Genomic DNA, 25,463 nt, shown 5'->3' with positions numbered 1-25,463 from the left:
ATCAGCATTAAGTTCTGTGATTGACTGGATAATGACTGAACACTGTTCTTCCGGATGTTGGCGAAAAAACAATAAAATCGGGGAAGGAAGGCGCAACTAAAAAAAATTAGCATTTTCGAGTCTCCGAGTCTCACTGCCCCTAAAGTGTGGTACAGATATTCTTGTCTGAATCATTGTACTACAATCTATTTCTGTGGATGATACCAAAGATCAAACAGTATTGTAAAAGTACAGTACGCTGGACGGGGACAGGATGGATGTGGAAGAGTGCCCTCTACCTACCGCTACATCCACCTGCAACCCCGCTTGTGTGTGTGTGTGTGTATCGTGTGGACGCGGTGTTTATTTTATGAATGAGGGGGTGCGGGTCGGATCGTGGATGCACGATAAAATGGACTGGAGGAGGAGCATCCCGTATGCATGCGATGATGCATCGCGGCGACGGTGGGGGCGGGCGGCGCGGGCGCAGTCCTAGGTAGTATCGCACACATAACTACAGAGTGTGTGTGTTGTGTGTGTGCTCATGCTGTTTCTTACCGGTTCACCTTGCTAAGCGTCAGTTTTCATTTCATCGTTTGCTTTGTGTGTGACCTAGAACGCCAGTTAGTATCCAGGCCTTATTACTGTCAAGACCAGACATTACGCAGTCTTGAGCACTTCTGGTAATTCTGCGGGGTTTTCGACTTTATGAGAATGTCGCCCAGTCCAACGTCCTCGGACGACTTGTCCGATTCATTGGTGTTCTGCGAGAGCGATCTGCCGGCTGCAGGTTACTCGGCAATGGAGAGCATACGGCGCCAGGGCAAGCTATGCGATGTGACATTGAAGGTGGGGGCAAGGTTCTATGATCACGTCTTGACGACAGGCATATAGTCTAAATAGTCCACTGTAAACCCCGCGACTTAATAATTAAATATGATGCACATTATCATTAGCGTATACCATCATCACGTGGTGGATAATTAGAGTTATTTAGACAAGCCTCGATGATTATACAAAGTAACTTCTTTGGCTTTCTAATAGTCAAATACCAATTCTAATTCTATGTTCTATCTGAAAACAGTGGAAGGGATGAGAGTGTTATGTTTATATGAGAAGTCTTCTCAACTTCAGTCATGGTAACTTACTGCCGAGCGTCAATTACCGTATGGTCGCCACTTGTGTGTAATTTTTATGCACGTCCGGGCTGGCGAACTAATATCGGCAGTGAATTAATTCGCCACCCATAGCGTGCCACATATTATTAGCGTGTGTGTTATACATACGCTTCAATGAAGGAGGCATTGTCGGTCATCGCGTTTGAAAATCTCCCTTAATCTGCCACCTGAAATCCATTCTAAATCAAAAACATCCTCGCATTAAAAATGGTTTTATCACCTGTTACATATGGTAAAATATATTTTGATTACAATTATATGTGTTTTTACGGAGGAAAAAGGTGAATTACGAATGTATTTTGAGAGTGATGAAAATCCGTCGCCCAAACTGATCTCCGATCGCGGCGCGCGTTACATGCGATGTGAATGTCTGGCGACCTTACCGCAGTGGCGGCCATACCGTAATTGACGTTACTTTGTAAGATGTGGATTTGTAGATAATTCGTAGATAAATTGTCCTGCTACTCACCATTCATTGCTTCTACCACACAATACTGTATAAGCTGTTATTTTCGCATGTAGATATTTTCGCGAATGAGCTGCAGCTGGTCACGGACATTTTCGCGAGATGTTGCTTTCACGAATTGACACCAAGGTTTGCAAGTGCTGCTATTGGTAGCCTATAGCGCATGGCAACATTTTCGTGTGTTGTTAAATTTGCAGTCCAACAGTGATTTGCGAAATTCACAAAAATTAAACCCTCACAAAAATAGCTTATACAGTAAAATATATAATCTACACTTCGAGGCTGTGTCTGGTCTGGAGTTGATGCTGCAGGAGATTGTCCTCCGATTTAAAATTCAGTTATTGCACTTTTCCCATGCGTAGGTATTAGTTACACGAACATAACGCAATGAAAACTAGAAAAGCACTCTGAGAGCGCAGACCTCCGCCAAGCAGCTACTTTCCACCGTTGATCTTGCTCTTCCCAAAGAGATTTTTCTCATCTCCACCACTGAGTAAAAGCTCTTTGGGCTCCTCCATAGAGATCAGTGATTTCCACCCATCTAAATACATGCTGAAAACACGCCCGATTTCCCAATTTAGAGGCTTTTGTTATGTCATAAACCCTCAGCTGCGTGGCACGCCTTGCCCTAGCAGAAAGTGGAGCACGCACTTTAGTGCGCGAATGAAAACCTAAAAAATGCGCAGCTTTGAAGTTCATTGCCCCTACCTGCCAAAATATCAAAATTCCTTCATAAATTCCAAAAAAAAAAATCTTGGATCGCTACCCAAATTTAATAATCTGTTACTTGTGTCATTCTCAGCCTTTCCTGTAAGTTTCATCCAAATCTGTTAACTACTTTTTGGGTTATTTTGCACACGGACAAATAAACAAACCAACGGTAACGAAAATATAAACTCCTCCCTTGGCGGAGGTAATAAGCCCCCCCAAATAGGGTAGACTAGAAGTGGCACAATGATGATTCAATGAGTTGGGTAGTTTTATTCCATGAGAAGGTGACATTAGAGATAAAATTTAGAGCCAGAGAGGGATAGATGGAAAGGAGAGAAGTTCAAGAATCCGATGTTTGGAGAGCAAGATTATGACTCATGAGGTTGGGCGAGTTTGCAACTTGATGTTTGTGTACTTTTACATTGAAGGCTGATTAAGAAGTGTATGTAAGCGGGAATTGTTGAATTTTATGAATGAATGTTCTTTCGAGAAGTTGTAAGGGGCATGCGAAACTTCTTTAGAGACGTTAAGTGAAGGAAGGCGGGGGAGATTGGTTGAAAGCAGTGTCCATCTCGCGTTTGCTATGGTGACCAGCCATGACCTCGCCATGTCTTTTGTTAGTCACATTAATATCACAGAAACATGCAAGTTATGCTGAGTCGAGGGGAAGGTGCATTCCAGTGTCTTATTATTAAACATATCAGTACTGTAGCAATGATTGACAGGTGAGGTCACTGTAGGAATATTGGTTTGAAGGGATTTTTTTTTTTTTTTTTTTTTGTGGGCGTATCCAAGTAATCTGAAGAAAAATAGAAGAAAAATCAGTTTAGGATATTTGGAATGTTTCTCGATATTTGTTTCACCGCAAAAGTGATGTTGAAGTATCATAAATCACAAATCAACATGCATTTGTATTTCAGGGAACCTTTAATCCTAATACTAACTAAAACCTTGGATATAAGCAGGGGGTTCCACTACAAATCCGCCATATCCCAGTGTTTCGTATCATAAGCTGTTTAGTTTTAGATTTTGAACCAATGATTAGTATTATGTAAATATGGAATTTCCTTGTGTGCACATGTGACATGTTGCATTCAAATGAAACTGTAGAACTCGGTTAGTGTAAGTTGTTTAAGATTGTCTCACTCAATTTCAAGATCTGGATGCTGTTTTGTGGCCAAAATGTAAGGTGGTTTTGTACCCCTAGGGCTAAGGAATGTTGTGCAACCAATGGACAATGTCCTATTTGGCTCTTGTTTAACCTTTGAAAAGCTTTCTTGATATTTTTTTTCCTGGGGAGGGGATGCTGTCCCCAGGTCTGCGGGCCCATGCCCCCCCCCCCCAAAAAAAAAGAGTGTTTGCCCCCAATATTAAAACACACAAATATAACATACGCAATGTGACATAAAAAGAGTATGATTATTCATGTTGACTGTTGCATTCCATGTCTTTTCGTATTTTGTTGTTGTTGTGAGACACATACTTCCTGATATTGATATTTGATATATTTATAGGGCAGTTAGGCTTAATGCATCTGTCTGCTCCAGATATACACACATGTTTACCTACTTTATAGGGAAGTTAACCAGCAAATATAGACAAGTACCATGATAATGAGAGATGCAATATATGAGATGTACATGTAGGGCACTATTACATTGTAAGTACTCTGTAGCCATACATTTTGTATTCATTGCAGTTGCAGTGGGATTTTCTTGTGCAAATGCAGCACTCAAAATGCAGTTGTAGATGAGAGGAAAATCCAATTTGCAAGGCACCATTATCAATGGTTGGCATTTGGTTTGACGAAGATCGTGAATAATGCATGTAATGTATTTAATATGTATCTATAATGTATACAGTATAACATGTGACATTTGAGTTTTAGGTTGTGTATACACAGAAATCAGCTGCTTATAGTAAACAAGTGAATCCATATCTAGGTCAGATTGATTGTGAACTTGTTTGCCTTAGGAATACTGACATTAATATCGAGCTGTGTCTGTAGGGATACATGTACCTGAATACACTACCTGCAAGATGAGACTGGTACTTAACATGAACTTCCTGTAATAACTAATTAATCTGTTGAGGACGAGTCCCAAGTATTGACCAATTCGGGTTCGTTGAGGGCAGCAGACATTTTAAGGCACAGGGCGCAGCCATAGTGGGTGTATCAGCCGACCCCCCCTGCTCTCCCCCACCCCGGGCAACATGTTTATCGCGCACTTGTAACAAAGGTTCGCGCACTAAGCAAGCATTCGCGCACTCAGTACGAGACGCCTATTGGCTAAAGCAGTTTTTCATTAGCTGCGCGCGTGCTAATGTAGGGAGAGGGGTGGGGGAGTGCGGAGGGGGGGTCGGCTGATACACCCACTATGCCAAAAATACACATAGCGCGTCACAGAATCGGTCAATACTCGGGCAAGTGTCTATGGGAAATGCGTGTTGTACATAGCAAAATCAGGCCGTCCTCAATGGGTTAATGTGTAGAAGTATGGGAAAAGTGCGGAAGGGATTGATGACATCTGATGATAATCTGCTGTTTCATGAAATCCCCTTCTTTTTCCTACCCTGGCAAGATTATTATTTTGAAGTGGACTTGTTACATTCTTGCACAGAATGAGGAACTATTCCTCTACAATGAGGAATAGTTTATAGAGTGTTTGCATAATGCACATACTTTATATGAACTATTCAGGCAGAATTTTTGACATCTTCCTTGCTTGCTATTACCAGTAACAGGACTGAATGCCTTTTGTTCACTGTTGATTTATGACAAAATTATAGACAGAAACTGTCTGTATGGTTTGTCCTAGTATATTACCCTAACGTGTATTTGCATTGTATCAACTCTTGACATCTATGATACAGAGCTACCAGTAGTATGTCATTATGGTAGTCAGTTTTTTGTTTTGTTTGTTTGTTTTATGTTCTGAAGTTTGATTTAATAGCATGCTTGATTTTTAAGATTTGTCATTTGTGTATGTGTGTGTGTGTGTGTGTGTGTTTAACCAAAATATCACTTAATTGCCTCAAAAAATTTCACTGTACATCTGATCAGCATTGTTTTGTACATTGTATATCTGCAGTAGGTTTGTAGTCCAAATGATGTAGCATCTCATTTCTACCATTTACAAAATCCCTAGTGAGTAATCAACCCAGTTTGCAACAAGGTGCCTATTTCTGGCAGGGGAATTTTCATTCATCAATAAAACAGTTGATGAACATCATTTGTGCGTAGTCCCACTTTAGAACACGAGCAGGAGTTACTCATGTAAGTGTTATGGGAAGTGACACCTGGTAGTGATTGGGCCTTTTCATCAATGAATGAAATGACCCCTGCCACAAATAGGCACCCTGTACAAAAGGCCTGCCACAAACAGGGTTGTTTACTCTAGCAGGTTTTGTGAACTATCGAGATGTCAATGTCATGACTAGTATATTGATGAGTCTTGTCTATTCATTGCATCCTTCATCCAATCAGGTTGACGAACACAAGTTCTCGGCCCATCGTATCGTGCTGGCGGCGTCCGTGCCGTACTTCCACGCCATGTTCACCACCGACATGGTGGAGAGTAAACAGGAGGAGATCACCATGTCGGGAATAGATCCAAGGTATGGGAACGAGTGACGGTGGCACCAGTAGTGGGATTCACGCTGACTCAAATTAGCGGGATACAAATCTTGAGATTTTTGCCTGTGTGGGCATAAAGAACCCACAAAATATTGTGATCGGCATCATGATCCATCCCCCCCCCCCCAAATAAAAAAAAATCTTGTGATTATTTTGGAATTATCGCAATAATTTTAAAAGCATCTGATGATTCACACCACGGTGAGTGTGTGAACGCTGTTTTGAGATTTTTTGGTCCTGTCATTCAAATTCAAAACACACCTCTGGACAGCGCACAAATACAAGGGCAAGGGTCATCATTTTGGTAGATTTTAGCCATGTGCTGTGTACCGTTTGGTCGACAAATTGTCGCGATTGGCAAGTCGCGGAACATTTCCGACCGCCTGAAAGTTCAGTGTTTGGATCACGATAGTTATCCTGCTATTTTGTCTTGTGTGAATGTAACTAGTGTTTCTCACCTTTGCCACCTCCATCCCAAAACTCCCCCCATCCCCCCCCCCCACAAAAAGCAAAAAACAAAAGCAAAAAAAAAAAAACAGATGTACCAACAAGCCAAACACAACTTGCCTCTATCAGACAGCTGAAATGGGAGATGATGACATACAAACGAGTAGATATCATCAGTATACAAATAATGAATGTTAAAGAGTGCAATGGACAGAATATTTCATGAGGTGAAAGATGAAATGATCCATTCATTGAGGTGCAGCCGAGTTGAATGGATCAAACATTTCATCTTTCACCGAATGAAATATTCTGTCCATTGCACGAAGGAAAAACATTTATTATTTGTTTTATATAACGCCTGAAAGAGATCCTTGTCCTTACATGTTTTATTAATTTAGAAACAAGAGATCGAGAATCTAATCGCGAGAGCGCCCACTGAGTGCTTTACGCTATTACTAGTATCAGTAGCACGCTGTCGCATACATATACTGCAACATGTACACGCAAGCGTATACGCGTCGTAAGCCGGGCTTGCAGTGAGCGTGCAATGGAGCAAATCGTATGGATCCAAAATTGCACAGTAAATGGAACCACAATTGCACGGAGGATGACGTCACAGTGAAGTGGGCCGAATAATCAATGTCAAACAACCAATCACATGACAAGGATCTCTTCAGTCGTTATATAATTTGGAATGATAGAAAGTTTGCATATAATATTCCCTGTGAAAGCGTAAAGGGGAATTAATTAACTTCATGCATATCTACAGCAGTAATGCCTCCTGACATGATGTAACATCATTCTGGACAGGAAGACTGGCAATACCCCTTTCACTCTCAGGAGTGGGTGATATCCCTTAGGTTCTCTTTTGTGTGCTCCAGAAAGCAGATGGCAATGAAACCAAAAAACAATATATATACAGTACTGATTTAAACTGAGATTGTATTCTGACGTTTAAAAGGGTCGTCACCAGTGATTAATACTCAAGTTTCAAAAATCTCTTTTCCAGCACCATTGGTATACAATGCCATTCATTCAAAAGACTTCTTCTGGCGGGTAGATACATGTATGCCTGTCATGGTTAAGTCAAGATGTGCACTAAGAGGCGCTTGACCAAGCAGACTCTTTTGGCCTGCCAGTAGGATACAGAGTTAGATAATATCACTGATGACCCTAGCGTCATACCTATTGTTCAGATGTCTAATATCACGCTGAGTCTTGTCAATCCCTATCCATTGTATAGTTCCATTCGTTCAAAACAGTTGTGCTAACGGTAAATTCTCTTTTCATGATGGTACAGTAAAGCTTCAAAGACACCACAGAATAATGTACTTGTTTACATTCAGATCATAAAAGGACAATAATGTCACACAGTCAAAAAACAAAGCAAAAAATAACAAAAACACAAAGAGCTCATGATTGCATCATGTGCCCAAAATAGTTTGTTGACACTACCTGCAATAGTCTTTAATCGAGACACCTTGCCAGAGGTTGTATTATGTTACATGGATCAGCATAATACATGTATGCAAATGTGCTAGGCAGCTAATATTTGAAGTAATTTTCAGACTGCATTCAACATGTATACTTTGTCAGAGCAAACATTTGTGAATGTTTGCCCAATACCAGAGCAGTGGTACTATGCCTTTATTGCTTTGAACAGATTTCACGTTTTGAATGCAGTGGTCACTCAGTATTCCCCATGCTGGCTGCAGTGTTGGAATTGCAAACATTTACAGTATTTTTGCTTTATGACGAATAGAGTTTTGTTCATGTCCAACAGTGTATCATTGAAAGTGGGATCACTTCTCAGGAACTACATACTTGTATAATTATCATGCATCATCCATGAAGTATTACTATGTATGTTCTTATAGAAGGACCATAAGTATGGCCATTTTTGTATTCAAGGTTTTATTCACATGGACTGAAAGCAAAACCTGCTGGCCGACCCATTTACTTATTAAATGATATTAGAACCGGATGTAATGATGGACTTATCAAACCTCTTGTGGACTGATTTGGGTGAACACTGTTATAGTACCGTATACAAGTAGTTGTATCAAGCTCCAAAGACTATCAAAAGTATGCCTCCCAAGTGACAATGTGCAATTCAACCCATTGAGGATGAGCTGCTTTTGCTATAATGCATATTTCCCATAGACGCCTGCCTAATTATACAAGAGATTAGTCTTCAATGGGTTAAAACAAGACCTTGTGGTAGGCCATATTTTATGACTGTGAAACCCTCATTAACCCATTTGGAAGCGTACATGAATAGAAAATAATCGTAACATACCTTTCACAAGTGCAAAATATCACATCCATTGTTGTCTTCCATCCAATTCTTTCCCCTCCTGTTCAGACTTATCTCTTTGTTGTTATTTTGTTTGTTTGTCTGTTTGTTTATTTTTATTTATTTTTTGTTTTTTGCAGTGCCTTGGAAGTGCTAGTGAATTTTTCCTACAGTGGGCGTGTCATCATCAACACTCAAAATGTGCTGTCCATTCTTGCCTGCGCCAATTTTTTGCAGCTGCAAGTCATCAAGAATGCCTGTTGTAGCTTCCTCAAGGACAGGTGAGTTTTTCTATCCCACCACCCCATCGCCACCCTCCCCCCCCCCCCCTTTTCATGAACGTATTTATCTTCAATATCGTTTGAAGTCCACATTGCAGATCCAAGATATGTTTATGAGATTAAAGGTACAGTTTACCTTTTGGGGCAGTGATTTTAAAAATGTTTGAGATATCACATTTGATGCATGCGTCGGTTGGTTGTATCACAAAACATCCTACCATGTAAAAAATTTGCAATAAAGCCTAAAATATAAGGAGATATCACTATTTTTCTCAATAAACCATAACTGTAGACAGTTCAGTCTACTATTGTTCACATTTTGTATATTTAACAATACTTATAACATTAATTATACTGATTCAAATTTTCAGATTGGTTTCTATCCCTAACTCACATTTTAGAACTATTTCGAAGCACTAAAGCTGGGTTTTTGTTTCATCTGCAAATGGTAAATTATGCCTTTAAAGAGATTACAACCAGGGGACAGGGAAAGAGAGTTTGGATCATGCTGGTATGGACTGTCGAGTAAGCAGCTTGGATTTCTGTCATGTGATAAATCAAATGCTCATCTTTCAAGTAATTTGATATCCCCTTTCAAAGGCCCTTTCAAAGCTCTCTGTAAAAAATATTTTGCAGATGTGAGAGTTTTGGATATGGCTGTGTATCTTGGATGACTTTTAAGTTAGATCAAATGCTCATCCTCTTTCAAAGGCCCTTTCAAAGCTCTCTGTAAACAAATATTTTGCAGACATGAGAGTTTTGGATGTATGTGGTTGTGTGTCTTGGATAACTTTTAAGTTTAGCCTCTACAGTATCTCTGTGTCATTCAGATGGTCCTTGCGATTCCATCACTGGTTATGTTTTCTCATTGAAACCACCAGGAAGTGGTGATCAGTTCCATATCTGACACTGGTGGTGTAGCCTTCGTGAAGTGGTCTTTCCTTAACCCGTTAAAGGGGATGGCTAGTAACTGATCAGTGGGAATCAGTGGGAACACTGGAAGATGATTGTTCCAATCCTTGTGGGATTCATTTAAGAGTACATTATATATCTATTGTTGTGTGAAAATTATTTGCTTCAGAATGGTCTCATATTCAAGTAATGTGCAGTTTAATGTTTCCAGGTTAGCATGCCTGGTCAGTGACGGGGCATTAATCTGCACATTACTTGAATATGAGACTGTTCTGAAGCAAATAATTTTCACACAACAGTAGATATATTATGTACTCTTAAATGAATCCCACAAGGATTGGAACAATCATCCCTCAGCATTCCCATTGATTCCCACTGATCGGTTACTAGCCATCCCCTTTAAGGACGGTTTGATTATCCCACTACACTCATTTCCCATAGATGCTTGCCCGAGTATATTCGGGACTTGTCCTCAACGGGTTAAAGACTACTGTAAAACGAGGAATGTTTGCATGCATTTTAATCTTGCAAATTTCGCGAGCGCCAACATTTGCGAAATTAAAATGCACTCAAAAATTCTTGCCTACACAATATGCATTGGACACCAGTGGCAGTTTGTGAAAACTTCATGCCGCGAGAAAGGTCGTCAGCTCCAATTCGCGAAATTTTCATCCCGCGAATATATATCGTGTTTTACCGTATCCATGACATATACATTAAAAGGTGTATGAAGAGAATCACTTTCCCGACTTAATTTTGAGCAGATTTCTTGTTCCTTTATGATCTATGCTGTAATATTTCGAAGTCTTTAATAGCATATGACTCTAACAGGATCTCAATCATTCATTCAATGTCTTTTCCATTCAGATCACCTGGTATGGAACGAATAATTGTTTGCAAAGAGATGCATAATAAGTCCTTGTGAACAAAGTGCAGTTGTGCACAACAGCACACATTGACTCAAAATATTCACATAACGCATGAGGTATATATGTACATTTTCTGCGATCCGTTTCTGTAATGTTCTGTTTTTATGAAATAGTAATATGCACAGTGGCCAATTGTAGAATGTGTTTTGCACACACACACAAACCCTTATCCAGTCTTTATGTTTTCCAGTGGCCAGAATTTTATGAATGCACTGACGCACTCCTAGGTTGGTTGAATGAACTTGTGACCACATCAGTGGGTCTTCACTACCGTGGTACTTTGCTGTGTTAGGAGAGGTATAATCATGCATGATTTGACTACATTGTAAAAATTCCCAGAAATACTCACATTATGATAGCTTTCATATCACACTCCACTGCTTACATTGCAAAGATTTTGCAGTGAGGAAGAGTTGAAAAAAAAAATAGAAAGAGCTTGAAAATGGCTAATACCATCAAAGATAATCCAAGAGATCCTGTCAGTCCAAACTTCCTGCATACCAGAGCAAATTACAAGTTTTTACAGCGCATTGAAATTTAAAAGTACAATGTATTTCATTCTGATATCTTCGTGGTGTCTGTTCACTTTTCTCACTGTATGTATTGCTGAACAAGTCCTTTGTATATGGTAATGATTGCAAAACTACTAGTATGCTGCACAGACTACTTGTGAAGTCAGGCGTGCCCATATGATACCAAGGATAAGCTTTTGGTAACACTGTCATACAGAGAACAGTGTACTCGTGGAAAGCAGATTCAGTCATAAGGGTATCCACCAAGGATAAGAATCAAGTGGTACACAAAGTTTTGAATGTCAGCGGAGACACAAATGAATAAGACATTTATTGTTGCAAGGCTATTACCAATCGTGTTCTTTGATTATAGAAAGGACTTACATGTATGTACTAATGTGTCCAAATTCAAGGATGCGAGTAAAAGTGAGATTGAAGTATCCTGTAATGAAATATCATTTGTAATCATTGTTTCCATTGAAAGCTGTGGCTCAATTTCAGAGATAGTTAAACTCTGCCAACTAGGCTGTATTATGGTACAAATCCATGATACAAGCAAGGCAACACTGACTTTGGCATAGAAAATTTATGAGTACAAAGATGTATCTTGCTGTCACTATCAAAAGATAACAAACAAATATCACCATGTGAATAAACCTCTTACTAATGGTTCATTCTAACACTTCTGTGTGTGGGATAGATATTGATTTTTTGACAAATATTAAAGGCCACTCACAGAGTTTCACTCATTCTGTGAGTGGCCTCTTTCAACACATGTAGTGTTGAAACTTATTTTCAAACCAGTTAGTTTCATTACTTAATAAATAGTGTGTACATGTAGGACCACGCAGCTTTTTATAGAATATATTCAAACTGAAATCACTATTGAAGTGTCTGAAAGTCCCTTATTGTCTCGCCCACTGGAGGTGAAGGCGAGACTAAGGGATCCAAATGGCGTCCGTCCGTCGTCCGTAGTCGATTCCGTCGTCCGTCGTCCGTTCCGTCGTCCGTCGTCCGTCACAAATGTTAAAGTTTACCATGCAAGACTCTCTTATGATGCATAACTTGGCAACTGTTACAGCAATGGCAGCCACACTTGGTGATAGAAGCTCTAGGGGTATCTTCATGTTATGGTGTTGTCAGAGGTCATGTGATGATGTCAAAGGTCATTTGAGGTCATATATTATTAAAGAGTATGTGCAAGACTCTCTTTTCTATGTTAAAGTTTACCTGCAAGACTCTCTTTTGACAAATAACTTCACATAAGTTGCTTGATTACAACCTAACTTGGGTCATAGATGCACTAGGGGTACCTTCATGTAATGGTGCCGTTGGAGGTCACAGGATAAGGTCAAAGGTCATTTGAGGTCATACGTTAAAGTTTACTTGCAAGACTCTCTTATCACATGTAACTCGACACATGTTGCTACAATGGCAATCAAACTTGGGTGATGGATGCACTGGGGGGTATCTTCATGTTATGGTGCCGTAAGAGGTCACATGATAAGGTCAAAGGTCATTTGAGGTCATACGTTAAAAGTTTACTTGCAAGACTCTCTTATCACACGTAACTCGGCACATGTTGCTACAATGGCAATCGAACTTGGGTGATGGTGAGAGATGATGTCTCTTGGGAAGTTGAAGGTAACCACAAGGTCAAAGGTTACAGACAGGGTGTCAACGAACTTTTATGACCCAATGTTAAGTTTTTAGGGCGCATTTCGTTTATGGCTGAAAACTTTTGATCCCTTTGTCCGTTTGTGACCAAACTTGGATGAAAGATGTCCCTTTGGGGAGGTGAAGGTCGTCACAAGGTCAAAGGTCACAGACAGGGGTCAGCAAACTTTTAGGGCCCAATGTAATGTTTTTAGGCGCGTTTGATTGTGGCTCATAACTTTTGATCCCTATGTCCGTTTGTGACCAAACTTGGACGGGTAGATGTCCCTTGGGGAGTTAAAGGTCATCACAAGGTCAAAGGTCACAGAAAGGGGTCAACAAATTTTTAGGGCCCAATGTTAAGTTTTTATGGCGCGTTTCGATTATGGCTCATTACTTTTGATCCCTTTGTCCGTTTGTGACCAAACTTGGATGGTAAATGTCCCTTAGGGTGTTGAAGGTCACCACAAGGTCAAAGGTCATAAGCAGGTCAATTAACTTCTGGGAGTTATAAAAAATATTAATTCCTTGTACGCGAATGGGCGAGACACAATTTGGCGATTGCCTTGTATTTTTATCACTTTACAATATTGCTCAGTAACGTCAAAAAAAGCTTGATTATCCACCTCCCCCCCGACTAAGGATATTGAAGATGACATTGTCACCACGCCATTTCATTTTTTATATCTTTCACCTGTGCCTATACATACATGTATCTTGATTAAACCTGAAAGTGGTTCAAGGCTGAAATCCACAACTTCCTTCATTGAAGCCTTTCCTTGAATTGAACACGTAGTGGCATTGACTTCCAATACACTTACCTTACTCTGCACAGCATGTTAGCTGTTTTACATGGTATGCACATTATACATTCAAGTATAATAGTATGTAATGTCTTTGATTGTACCCTCTCTGTGGTACACTGTATATGGCAAGACCAATTTATAGTCACTAGCGATTAATCAATGCGTGATCATCGGGTGCAGGGGGAATTGAGGGAAGGGTGAGGGCGCCAGTCGATTGTGTAGGGACAAATTTTGTTCACGTGTCGTCACATTGATGACGTGCTTTGAATTGGATGTAGTTTGCGGGGAGGTATAGTGTAGCCTCCAGCACAGATGCGTGTATAGAAGATGCCAGCTTTTAACATGATTAATGTCCTTGGCTCTGCACGTACACGTGTACTCATGGCTTAATTATACCTCCATGGATTAATCATAACATCTATATAAATCTAGATCATTGGAGATCAATGAAAGCCCAGTTCTTTTTCTTTCTTTCTTTCTTTTAGTTCAGGGAGGAGGGATAATTTTTTTTTTTTTCAGAGGCAGAGAAAAACAAAGAGAATAGAGAGTACAGTACTCACTTCTTAATCAGGAAGGGTCGGGAGATAAGTTTTTCTCCCGTTTAAGCAGTGCTCCTGCTTAAGCGGTGGCTTATATTGCCCGTGCAAATCACACAACATGAAGCCTAGTACAACAACATTGTATGTGGGCATTACACCAAACTATGCACACTTATCAAACCTGCCAATAACCACAGCAACAAGTACACGCATGCTACGACACGCAGACACAAAATGGCAATTAGAAAAGACGCAGTAGTCTCCTAATTTAGGCAAATGCATCACCGGAACAAATCTTCTTTCATTTGAGCCACAAAATAACCCTTTTAAGAGTTCAAAGTACATAAAGTCGCGATGCCTACTCTCTTAATGCATACAAAATGTGTAGAAGGAGGCAGCTACAGTATGCTAACTTCCACACTCTGTTATAACATGTTAACAACATGCACATTATAATGACACTGATTGGGACGATCGTACGAACACATTTTTCTCATATTCATGCCCCTTGTTATAAATGCTGTCACACACAAACGCACCATTTACTGCATGCATACAATGCGTGAACAAGGAGAGTATGACCCACACGCGGGGAAGCTGGTGACTCTCTGTATCGCACTAAGGGGTGGTACAGTTTAAGAGCATGAGTAGAAGCTGACGACATTCGATAAGATGACCACCTCGGCGCTCCGTCTCACTGCAAATGTTTAGATTGCAGTCGGCATAATGCTCTCTGATGTGTATAACCATTTCTTTTTTACCTTCATTCTGTCCCACTCCCTGCCGTGGGCTTCCCGCAGACTGTACGCCAGCAACTGCATCGGCATCCGCCGCTTCGCCGAGACCATGGTCTGCGGCGACCTCTTTCAGGCGTCCACCAGCTACCTCCACAAGCAGTTCGTGGACGTGGCGTGCTCGGACGAGTTCATGCAGCTGGACAAGTCGGAACTCATCGAGCTCCTGAACATGGACGAGCTGAATGTCACGGGAGAAGAGCAGGTAGGCAGCATACAGTACATTTGGGGTGTGGTGTGTGTGTGGGGGGGGGGGGGGGGGATTGCTTATTTACGGTACACACACACAGTCTCATCCCTTCTTTTTTCTATTCAAATTTCGTTCAACACACACACACACACACACACACACATACACACATACACATACTCTTCTTATTTTTTGTATTCTGTATTCAAATTTCATTTGACACACACACACACATACTTTTGTTTGATGATATCAAAATCATACTCAAAAAGAAACAAATACACATGAAAAAGGTGGCAGCTAGTATTCCACTCACTTTGATATGCTCCTCGATCACATAAATTTATTCATGCGAAGAAACAATTAACCAGTATACAGATTCATTGTAAAAGAGTTATAAATACAAAGATCTATAACTGCCTTGATCAACTTATCGGACTCATTTACCTGTTGAGGACAAGTTGCGAGTATACTCAAGCAGGTGTCTATGGAAAATGCGTGTTGTAGCAAAATCAGTCCGTCTTTAATGGGTTAATGCTGTTTCATTGCACAAAATATTTGCACGCAAAGAATACATTACAGAAAAGCCTGCATTAGATTAATGACACATCATGATTCAGTTGACTGAACAAGATCCATATTTTTAAACCTATCACCCTAATCAATCCCACGTATATCTCGATTATTTCATTTGTGCAAAGAAAAGAAAAAAAAAAGAGACACAAAAACATGCATACAAAGACACAAAAGAAATGTGACAAACTGAAAGCAAGATGGGAAAGAAAAAAGAAATGTTCAGAGTGAGAGACAACAGGTTTGATAGTGAATAAACAGGTAATTAAAGTCCAGTGCTCAGGCGATAATCTGGAACTGCTTTTAATAACTGCAACACTCCTTAAGTTCAACAAAAATCAATCTCTATCATACTTTTACCTGGTGTTTTTACTGCTAAATCAAAACCACAAACCACTTTATCAGGACATACATAATTTGGCTGAACACTTCCTTTCCCCATTTAATATTGATTCCTAAAAATTTCTTAACACTGGCAAGGTCATTAGAGAATCCTCATGCAAGACAAACAAATGAAGATTTGTTCCAGTAATAGATTTTCCCAAACATTGAGACTGCTGTGTCATTTTTTATTGCCATTTTGTCTGTTTCATTTGTTTTAGTTGCTAAATCACTGTCAAAATAGAAGGATTTTTATGATACATATATGCACAAGCAAGTGGGTACTGTCTGTGCCATGGATGTATTTTTCTGAGTATAATATTTTGTGAATTGGGACTTCGGACACTTTCACGAGTAGTTGAACTCATGACCAAAATTTACATTGATGAAATAAGAAAGAAGAAGTATCACTTTTAAAGCAAAAAAAAAAAAAGGCTTTTTCTCTCATTGGAGGCAATATAATATGCATTTGAGTTATGAGAGTCAATATTTTCAACCATTGCATTACATTTTGAATTTTACAAGTATACTTTAATTTACTCTTTGTTATTATTGTAAAGTGTGCATTGTTTTCTCGCTATATAATTATACATATACATATATTGTGCCATACAATGTATATTTCATGACTAGTAGGCTGTTTTTTCTTTTCAATATGTTTTGTATTGAATATGTATCACTGTTTGTTTGATAGAAATTAAGTATCATTGAAAAAAAGAAAAAAAATGGTACTCTAAATCACATGATCCCACAAAGAAACTAGTGCCATTGTACATCAGTTAACTGCATCACCTACCAGTACAGTCATACACTTCCTGGTTGACTTCACTTTTAAAAAGACAGGATGTGGATTAGGTTTAATATTTAAATGTAATTTGTCACCAAGGATGTTTGCATATTGATTGTCAGGACACTTGATTCTTATATACCATGCAGTGAATAGCTCTTCATAGGGGAAACCACCCTGAAAAGGCCAAACGAAATCCCAAACCCACAAAAACGGACATTGTGAACAGTCATCGTCCAGCAGAAACCAAAATCTGTGGTCACTGGTTGCATTAGGCAAGTGGTCATTACACACAGGTTCTTAACTACATGTTTTCTTTGCGGCTTTGTGGGGGATGCCCATGTGGTCACTGTGAGCAGGTGGCTGTTATAGATAGGTGGTTGCCAGAGTATGTTTGACATACACAAATATATCAGTATCACATGTACACAAATATTTTGTTTGATCCGCATATAATTGGCAGTAATAGCAGTAGAAGGAATGTCACAAATGTCATTATGACGTCAAGTATGTCACTCTCAAAAGCGTGCAACTGAGCATGCTTTTTTTTGTGGGTTTCTATTGCTTTGGTTACACTGAGATTGTGCACGTTAATTGAATATTGATACCATTGTCAATAGCACTGTGAAGATAACTGAGCATTTTCATCTCTAAGTAACAAAGGGGGAGGCCCCCCAAAATTTGGATTTTATTGGCATTTGATACATGCATACACACATATTCATATGATATTATATGTATACATGTATACTATATATGTATTTGTGTATAGACCTATGCATTAATATCATATTTATCTGATCGTGGCTTGAATTAGGTCTTTGATGCCTTGATTGGCTGGGTACGTCATGATGAGGAGAATCGAGAGGAGTTCATGCCAGAGCTCCTGGGCCTTGTGAGACTCCCGCTAATCAGACCCCAGATCCTTACTGACCACATATCGGCCATAGAGCTTGTCAAGAACTGCCACAAGTGTAGGTAGGTATCGGGTGGGAACAACCAGTCTCCCCCTCTCCTTCCCCCCCCCCCCCCCAAAAAAAAAAAAACAAAACCCAAAAACAAACAAACAAACAAAACAAAAACAAAAACAAAATCCAAACAAAAGCAGAAACAAAACGAGAGAGAGAGTGAAATTGAGTCAGAAATCAGAATCAGCCTTTTTCAAAGACCCATTCATATTCTGTGAGTATCAACAGTGGTATTAAAGCGAAGAGAGCCATAGATTGGCATGTCATGGTGAAGGTCATTAGAGATCTACGGTACTCTTGTTTTATTTATCATTCATGACTGGGAGAAAGCCTAACACATGTGCCACTCCTGCTGAACACTTCCTCAACCAATGAAACTGCTCGATTGGCCCCCCAACCCTCATTGAGAAGTGCATATGCATGAGCTTCTTCAAATATGGCTCTGCGTATTGTGATATTTCCATCAAACTTCAGTCATTCAAGACACATGTGAAGGTATGAAGGAAGTTGCCATAACAACAGAAACTTGCTTCAATTGATTTAAAAAAAAAAAGGTGACCTGCATCAGGCTTATAGATGCATGTATGATTTGAGGCCACATTCAAAACAATTAGAAATTTGCACTGGCATAAAAAAGTGGGGTATTATGAATCATCATTCAGTGCCAATCAGCATAATACAGATATCATCCAGTTGGTGACAAGACCTCATATCTCAATTGGCATGTATTCAAAAACCTCGTCACTCAATTTTGAATATCCAAAATACTGATTTGAGTTTTAAGATATGGTGATTATTAGTGTAACCAGAACAGAGTTTCTACATTATTTGATGCTGGCATCGATGTTATTTTGTGAAAATGTCGCAAACATGAAAACCTTGAAAAAAAAAAAATCGTTTTTCAGATAAGAGATCTGATATGAAACATTGTTAACACTATTCAGAGAAGCACCACACAGTCTGGACGATTACAGTGACTTTAAAATATTTGAATTGCATGGTGCTTCTCTATATAATAGTGATAACAACTGTTGTATATTACACCTCTTATCTAAAAAAAATTGTTTATTTTGCAGGTTTTCATTTTTACACAATTTAGATATTGTGTAAACGTGTAAAACTGTTTACTCAATTTAAATATTGAAGGTATAAGAAAAAATAAATTAAAAAAAGCGATTTGATTGTGAAATAAAAGTGACTTGGGACAGGCTTATTGTAGACACATGTATGATTTGAGACCACAATCAAAACAATTAAGAATATTGCACTGGCTTAAATATATAGTAGGGTACAGTATTATGAATCATAATTTTCAATGTCATTTTGTAAATTTCTGTATCATCCCTTGACACACTGCAGGGACCTTGTAGATGAAGCCAAAGATTATCACTTGATGCCTGAGAGGCGTTCAATGCTGAAGAGCCAACGGACCAAACCACGGTGCTGCAATGACATCACAGGACTCATCTATGCCGTCGGCGGTCTCACACGATCAGGTGAATTTAAAGGGAAAATCTGCCCTGATTGAGAATCAGTTTGTGTGAATAGAGGCAGAAAAAAGTAGAGGAGCAGGACAGTGAAAGTTTGAGCACATTCTGATGAAAACTGTGAAAGTTATGATTTTTTTCAAAGTTGTGACCAGTCAAACGCAAATTGTTGATTCTATGATGTCTATGACGTCAAAGGCAAGGCCCCCCCCCCCTCCGCCATTTGTTGCTTACTGTAGAATGAGACATTTTTATTTAACCATCAAGTAAATTTCTAATTGTACATGCACCATTAGCACAATCATTGTAGATATATCTCCATACAAGCCCTGCATGCGTAAAAAAAAAGTATGTTCCATTATCAAGAATGAAAAAAGCATGACTTTTGGAATTTTATGCACAGGGCCAATGGACAGTGAGCTCACGTGCTACACCATGGAATGTTGATATGGGCTAGATCGATCCTAACTTTAAAAAAAAAATCACAATTTTCTCTGGCTATAATGCTTTCAGTATACTGTGGCATATCCCAATCTATCGATCAGTTTGTGCATGGCTGTGCATTAGAGCAAAATGTTTGAATTTGGCAATCCATCAACTGAGTCAGATGATAATGGTTAAAGCTAAAACGTAGTTCTCAGAAGAGCTCAGAATTCATCTCCCACCATTTGGATTTTGCTTGCAATATATATTGAAAAGCTGCACTAATAAAGTAACTTGTTAGGCTGATGTGATTTGCTGGGATAACAAGTTATTTTACAGTATCTTGAGATCATAAGTGTGAAGTAATAAAAGTTGGTGTACAAGACTTTTATTCCTGAAGTGCTCTCCCTAATGGATACATAAAACATTATAAGTAAGTGATGTTCTAAATGTGTATTGAATGGCATGTAGCTATCAAGCTGTGCATGTCATTCACTCTCGTGGAATGGATACTGCTGTGGCCCATTATATTGTAATCAGTGTAATCGAATCGTAATATCACATAGCAACCACGTTCAGGAATGCTCTGAGATCGCAATACTTCCAGCGTACCTCTTGTAAGTAATATTTCACATTTTCGTCATTACCCAACTGAAAGTTGTGTTACGTATCTCAGCATTATTTTGCACATTTCTTGTGCATGTGTCCATTTCATAGCAAAACTCAACCGTTTCTGCAGTCATATGGAAACTATGTTTTACCTTTTATTGTTAATGCTTCAACTATTCTTCTGCCCCACCTACCCACTTAGGCGAGTCCCTGCATGCTGTAGAGGTCTACGAGCCAACCAACGAAACTTGGAAGGTCAGTAAGCCAATGACGACGCGGCGGAGTAGGGTCGGCGTGGCCGTGCTGAGCGGACGGCTGTACGCAGTGGGCGGCTACGATGGGCACATCAGACTGAACACGGTGGAGGTCTTCGATCCCCACAGCAACGAATGGTGGGACATGGCGCCCATGAACCACAGAAGGAGGTACAGAGCAAATCTGAATTGTGTCTCTGTGGGCCCAACATATGAAGAGAAATTGCTTGTTAACAAAGTCGGATAAAGGTTTCAAGCAATTGCATCAATAAACATACACATTAGTGTGCCTATTTGACACACAACCAAAGTAGTGTCACAATTATTTGAATAAATACAATCTATATCTTGCAGATTACTTTTGTTTTGTTTTTGTTTTTGTTTTTTTGTTTAATGGCAGGCTGAAGAACTATGGATCACAACTTATTTCTAAAATTTATTTGAATTGATGACAAAGAATAGTAGGCATACAATTTCAAGCATTTGTATCATTGATTTTTCACCAGATATATCAGCAAGTGACATTTAGAGCCACTTGTACAGGTTTTCACTTGTGTTTGGATTGCTGTACTGAGAATCTTAGGATAACATCCTCCTTAGCTTTTATTGGGCATCATTGAAGTAACAAGTGCAATCTTTCTTTATGCAAAACATGGTAAATCGGCACAAATTCATCATTTTCACACCGCTTCCATTTTCCTCTGACTCTTCCCAGTGCCCTCGGAGTAGCGGCATTGGATGGCCGTGTGTACGCATGCGGTGGATATGATGGCGTATCTTCGCTAAGCTCAGTGGAATGTTACGACCCGGAGACCAACAAGTGAGTAAACAACGATTCTCCTCTCTTGCTCTGACCCAAATCTGTTGATGCGGCCTCTGTAGAATGTATTGTCTTAACTAGGCATCTGCATATCATAAAATCATTTATGCTTCGTGTTGAGTTTCGGTGACATTTTGCGAGTTAGTAAAAACAGAGAGTGAAAGAAAGACAGATGGGGAATAGGGAGAGAGAGAGAGGGGAGGGAGGAGAAGGAGATGGAGAGAGAATTGGAGGGAAAGAGAGGTTGGTGAAAGAGGATGAAAGTAGTGGTAAATTGGTAGATTGGCAGGGAAAAGGGGGAGGGGGAAGTTGTTGCTTAGCTAGTTTTGTCATTCTGACATGCTGTATAACCTGAAACATTTGCGAATTGGAGTCAAGGGCCTATTTCGCTGCATGAAACTTCGAGAATACCTCTGGCATTCAAAGTGTTTCGTAGACAGATAATTTCATGTGCATATTACTTTCGCAAATCTTGGCTCCTTGCGAAAATCTCGAGTTTCATGCATGCAAATTAATTCTGGTTTTACAGTACATATTTCTGACGTAGGAAAAACCCATGTGATAGATTACTGTCTACATTGGGAGGGTATTGAGTAATGCACTGGCTGACTTTCCACCTGCCCAAGTATCTATGCCTCTGACTGTCCATCAGTCTGTCTGTACAACTGTACATGTATGTCTGTCTATCCGTCTATTTATCTGTGTCAGGTGGTACGTAGTCACAGACATGACCAAGTCCCGGAGTGCAGCTGGAGTAGCAGTCCTCAATGGGGAGATATTTGCTGCTGGGGGACACGACGGCCTCCAGATATTCAACACGGTGAGTTGCATAGACTGCTGACAAATATCAACTACCAAAATTCATTTGTGTGTACTTGCACTTTGAGGTGTTTGTAATTTCATTTATTGTTCATGAGTAAGTGTGTCTTGCAACATCTCCTTGGTTTTATGGTGTTATCTGGTTTCAGAGTTTTAACCAGTAACTGCATGTTGCTCATAAGATGTAAACAACTTTGTATCATATCTGGTCAGCCGCGGTTTCATCCAATGTACTTCCAAGAAGCAACATACATCATGTTAATCAGGATACATAGAGTTGTAGTTGCTTTCAACATTTTCAAAATATTTTGGCATAATAGCATCAAATACAACTGGTTGAATTTGGAGGCACTTCTAGTATTTAGGTGTGTTTTATTCTTTTACTTTATTGACTATTAGTGCGTAGTAGAACAAATTCAAATAAAAAAGCAATGTTTTAAATGCCCTTTTTTACAACTGTAATATACCAAGCACTCACAACCAACAAGAATTTTAACTTGTGTGTGCGTGTGTATGCATGTGCATGTGCATAGAGAGAGGTGTACATTTGCAATGAATTGATATGAATGAATTAGAAGCTAAGAAAGAATACCTCATAATTTCTAACATTGCATGGTTGCTTGCCTCAATGTTTAGACGGTATGTTTATACTGCTGAAAGTACTAGATGTCATAGTGTATGTTTAGCTATATATCATTGGTATACAGATCCTTTGATGATAATAGCAATGTTTCCTTCTCCCCCCTTTTATTGAAATGCTACTGTGCCGTGTAGGTTGAGTGTTTCAATCGCTTCACGGGCCGATGGACTGTGGTCCAACCCATGCAGAGCAAACGATGCCGCCTCGGTGTCACCGCATTCAACGGCAAGCTCTACATCTGCGGCGGCTACGACGGCTCCAAGTTCCTGAACACGGTGGAGGTCTACGACCCCGTGGCCAACCAGTGGACCTACGTGTCCCCCATGAACTCCAGGCGCAGCCGCGTGGCACTGGTGGCCAACAGAGGGCGCCTGTTTGCCATCGGGGGCTACGACGGACTGTCCAACCTGAACAGTGTGGAGATGTACAATCCCCAGGATGACAAATGGACATTCGTGTCCCCCATGCAGGTTCACGAAGGGGGCGTTGGTGTCGGTGTCATACCACTGTCGTCATGACGACAGCCTGAAAGTGTAGCAGTCATTTAATTCCTCCCCCCCCCCCACCCCACCCAAACTCTTCACTTACCTCTTTCGTGATAGCTAAGGAGAGTGTGCTGCTAAAGTAAATCAGTACATATGCAGCAACCAAATGAACAGAGTAATGCACTGGAGATATGATAACCCCAACAACCTGTCTGACATCTCAGAAGATTCTGGAAGCTGTAGATTGTACAATTTTACAGTTCCTGTGAAAGTGGTTAGGTGACATGTGGTATTGCCAAGAACTTGAATGTGGAAAATGTGGTATTAATTTATTATGGGAAATATCAAACATATCATATTTAATTAAACACGAATCACATAACAGGTTTCAGGTGACATAATTCTGCAATTATATATTGATACGTGACACATGTAGGTTTCTTACTTTTCTCCTTTTTTTTTGGACATATGTATATACCAATTGTATGAAAACGCCAAAATTTAACCGATGAAGCTGAAAAATGATGGTAACATTGATCAATTCTATTTATGATACCTTTTCATCCAGAATCCTCAAATCACATGTAGCATTAAAAAAACTGATCAACCTATTTATAATTTCCCAGTGAATGTACATGACATTTTCCACAAAGTAGTACCGATCCTGAAACTGATTGTGAACTCCAATATTTTGTCAGCATTAGACTGGAACTTCGATCGGACACAGCGTTAGAGCAAGAAGGTTTCAAGTGAGCTGAGATTCTGCCTTTCATCTGTGCATCGGATGGTATGTTAAGAGGGAACCATAGTGCATTCACCAGAAAAGTGAGGAATTTCTTTGCCATGAAGTGTTTGTGAAGAGCATGGCAAGTAGGAAAGGAGATACAGCTAGTAGTTAAGTAAAGGCATGTAGTATTTTGCAGAGTACAGTGCAGAGATGGCTGAAAATTCTTGAAGAAATAATGACAGGCAGTGTGTGTGTATGTGTGCGTGTGTGTGCGTGTGTAGGTGTGTGTAAATTTAAAAAAAAAAAACAGCAAGAACAACAAAAGGTACCAAACAATTAGCTTCATGTGAAGGCATTGACAAAATTTAGTAATTTTTAACTCTAACCAGAGCAGAAGGTGTGTACAATCATCCGAGATGTATCTTAAATGATTGAAATAAAGTGTGCAATACTGAAATGTAACAGAGGAGGAGAGGAGTTCTTCTTAGGATGTCTAGGGAATTTTTTTTCAGGTGTAACCCTTTCTGTGTCAGCTATGGGGTTTTTCTGTGCCCGTCAACACTCAAAGCATACTAAGGGTTGAAATAAGAATTATGAGTGAAGGTCGCATTCTTGGGTAAAAGAAGAAGTCCGGGCAGAACGCCATTTTGAGGTACAACTTTTAAGCTCTCCGGCGTTTGTAAAGTATGAATGGTCAAATGTGATCAATGAAAGTTTGCGTTCATACTCAGGGCCCTGTTTATGAAGAGCTAAAATTGATTGTAAAGATGATTTCTATGGTAAGTCTATGGCAGCCTGTGTAGTAAGGCAATTTAAAATTGATTATATCTTTTGATAAAACAGGGCCCAGGTGTGTTAAGTGGTATCATTCATTTCAAATTCAACTTATTTGGTAACCGTGGCATTTCATGTAGTGGATTTATACAAAACGTTTCCTTTTGGAGAGTAAATCCATGTGAATGTGACTGAATCTTTGTATTCTTTGTTCCCCTTGATACACCTGTATCTCTTGGTTACACACACACACACACAAAAGAGAGATGTTGCAGGAATGAAGATCAGAATGATGTATTTAATTTGTCATTCTAGTGATCAAACCATACACGTGTTAACTTTGAATCCATGATTTCAGTGTGAACTCTCGAAGCACGTTCTAG

The 25,463-nt window shown here is 39.6% G+C and overlaps 1 protein-coding gene across 1 annotated transcript; it reads left to right on the top strand.

Moving 5' to 3' along the window:
- Window positions 1-665: 665 nt before the first annotated feature.
- On the top strand, window positions 666-23,612 carry LOC139743109 (kelch-like protein 18). The gene is made up of 10 exons (XM_071653614.1): window positions 666-828; window positions 5,822-5,952; window positions 8,855-8,995; window positions 15,150-15,348; window positions 17,892-18,052; window positions 19,402-19,538; window positions 20,764-20,986; window positions 21,531-21,635; window positions 22,344-22,455; window positions 23,229-23,612. Exons 1-10 carry the CDS (start codon window positions 688-690, stop codon window positions 23,610-23,612), a joined length of 1,734 nt encoding a protein of 577 aa, XP_071509715.1. The 5' UTR covers window positions 666-687.
- The last annotated feature ends 1,851 nt before the right edge of the window (window positions 23,613-25,463 follow it).

Source organism: Diadema antillarum, unplaced genomic scaffold (assembly GCF_040938485.1).
Source record: "Diadema antillarum isolate AM-2024a unplaced genomic scaffold, OU_Dant_1.0 seq00001050_RagTag, whole genome shotgun sequence".
NCBI classification, from domain to species: Eukaryota; Metazoa; Echinodermata; class Echinoidea; order Diadematoida; family Diadematidae; genus Diadema; species Diadema antillarum.
The sequence above is the reverse complement of the archived record's forward strand: the minus strand, read 5'-3'. Positions and strand labels throughout refer to the sequence as shown.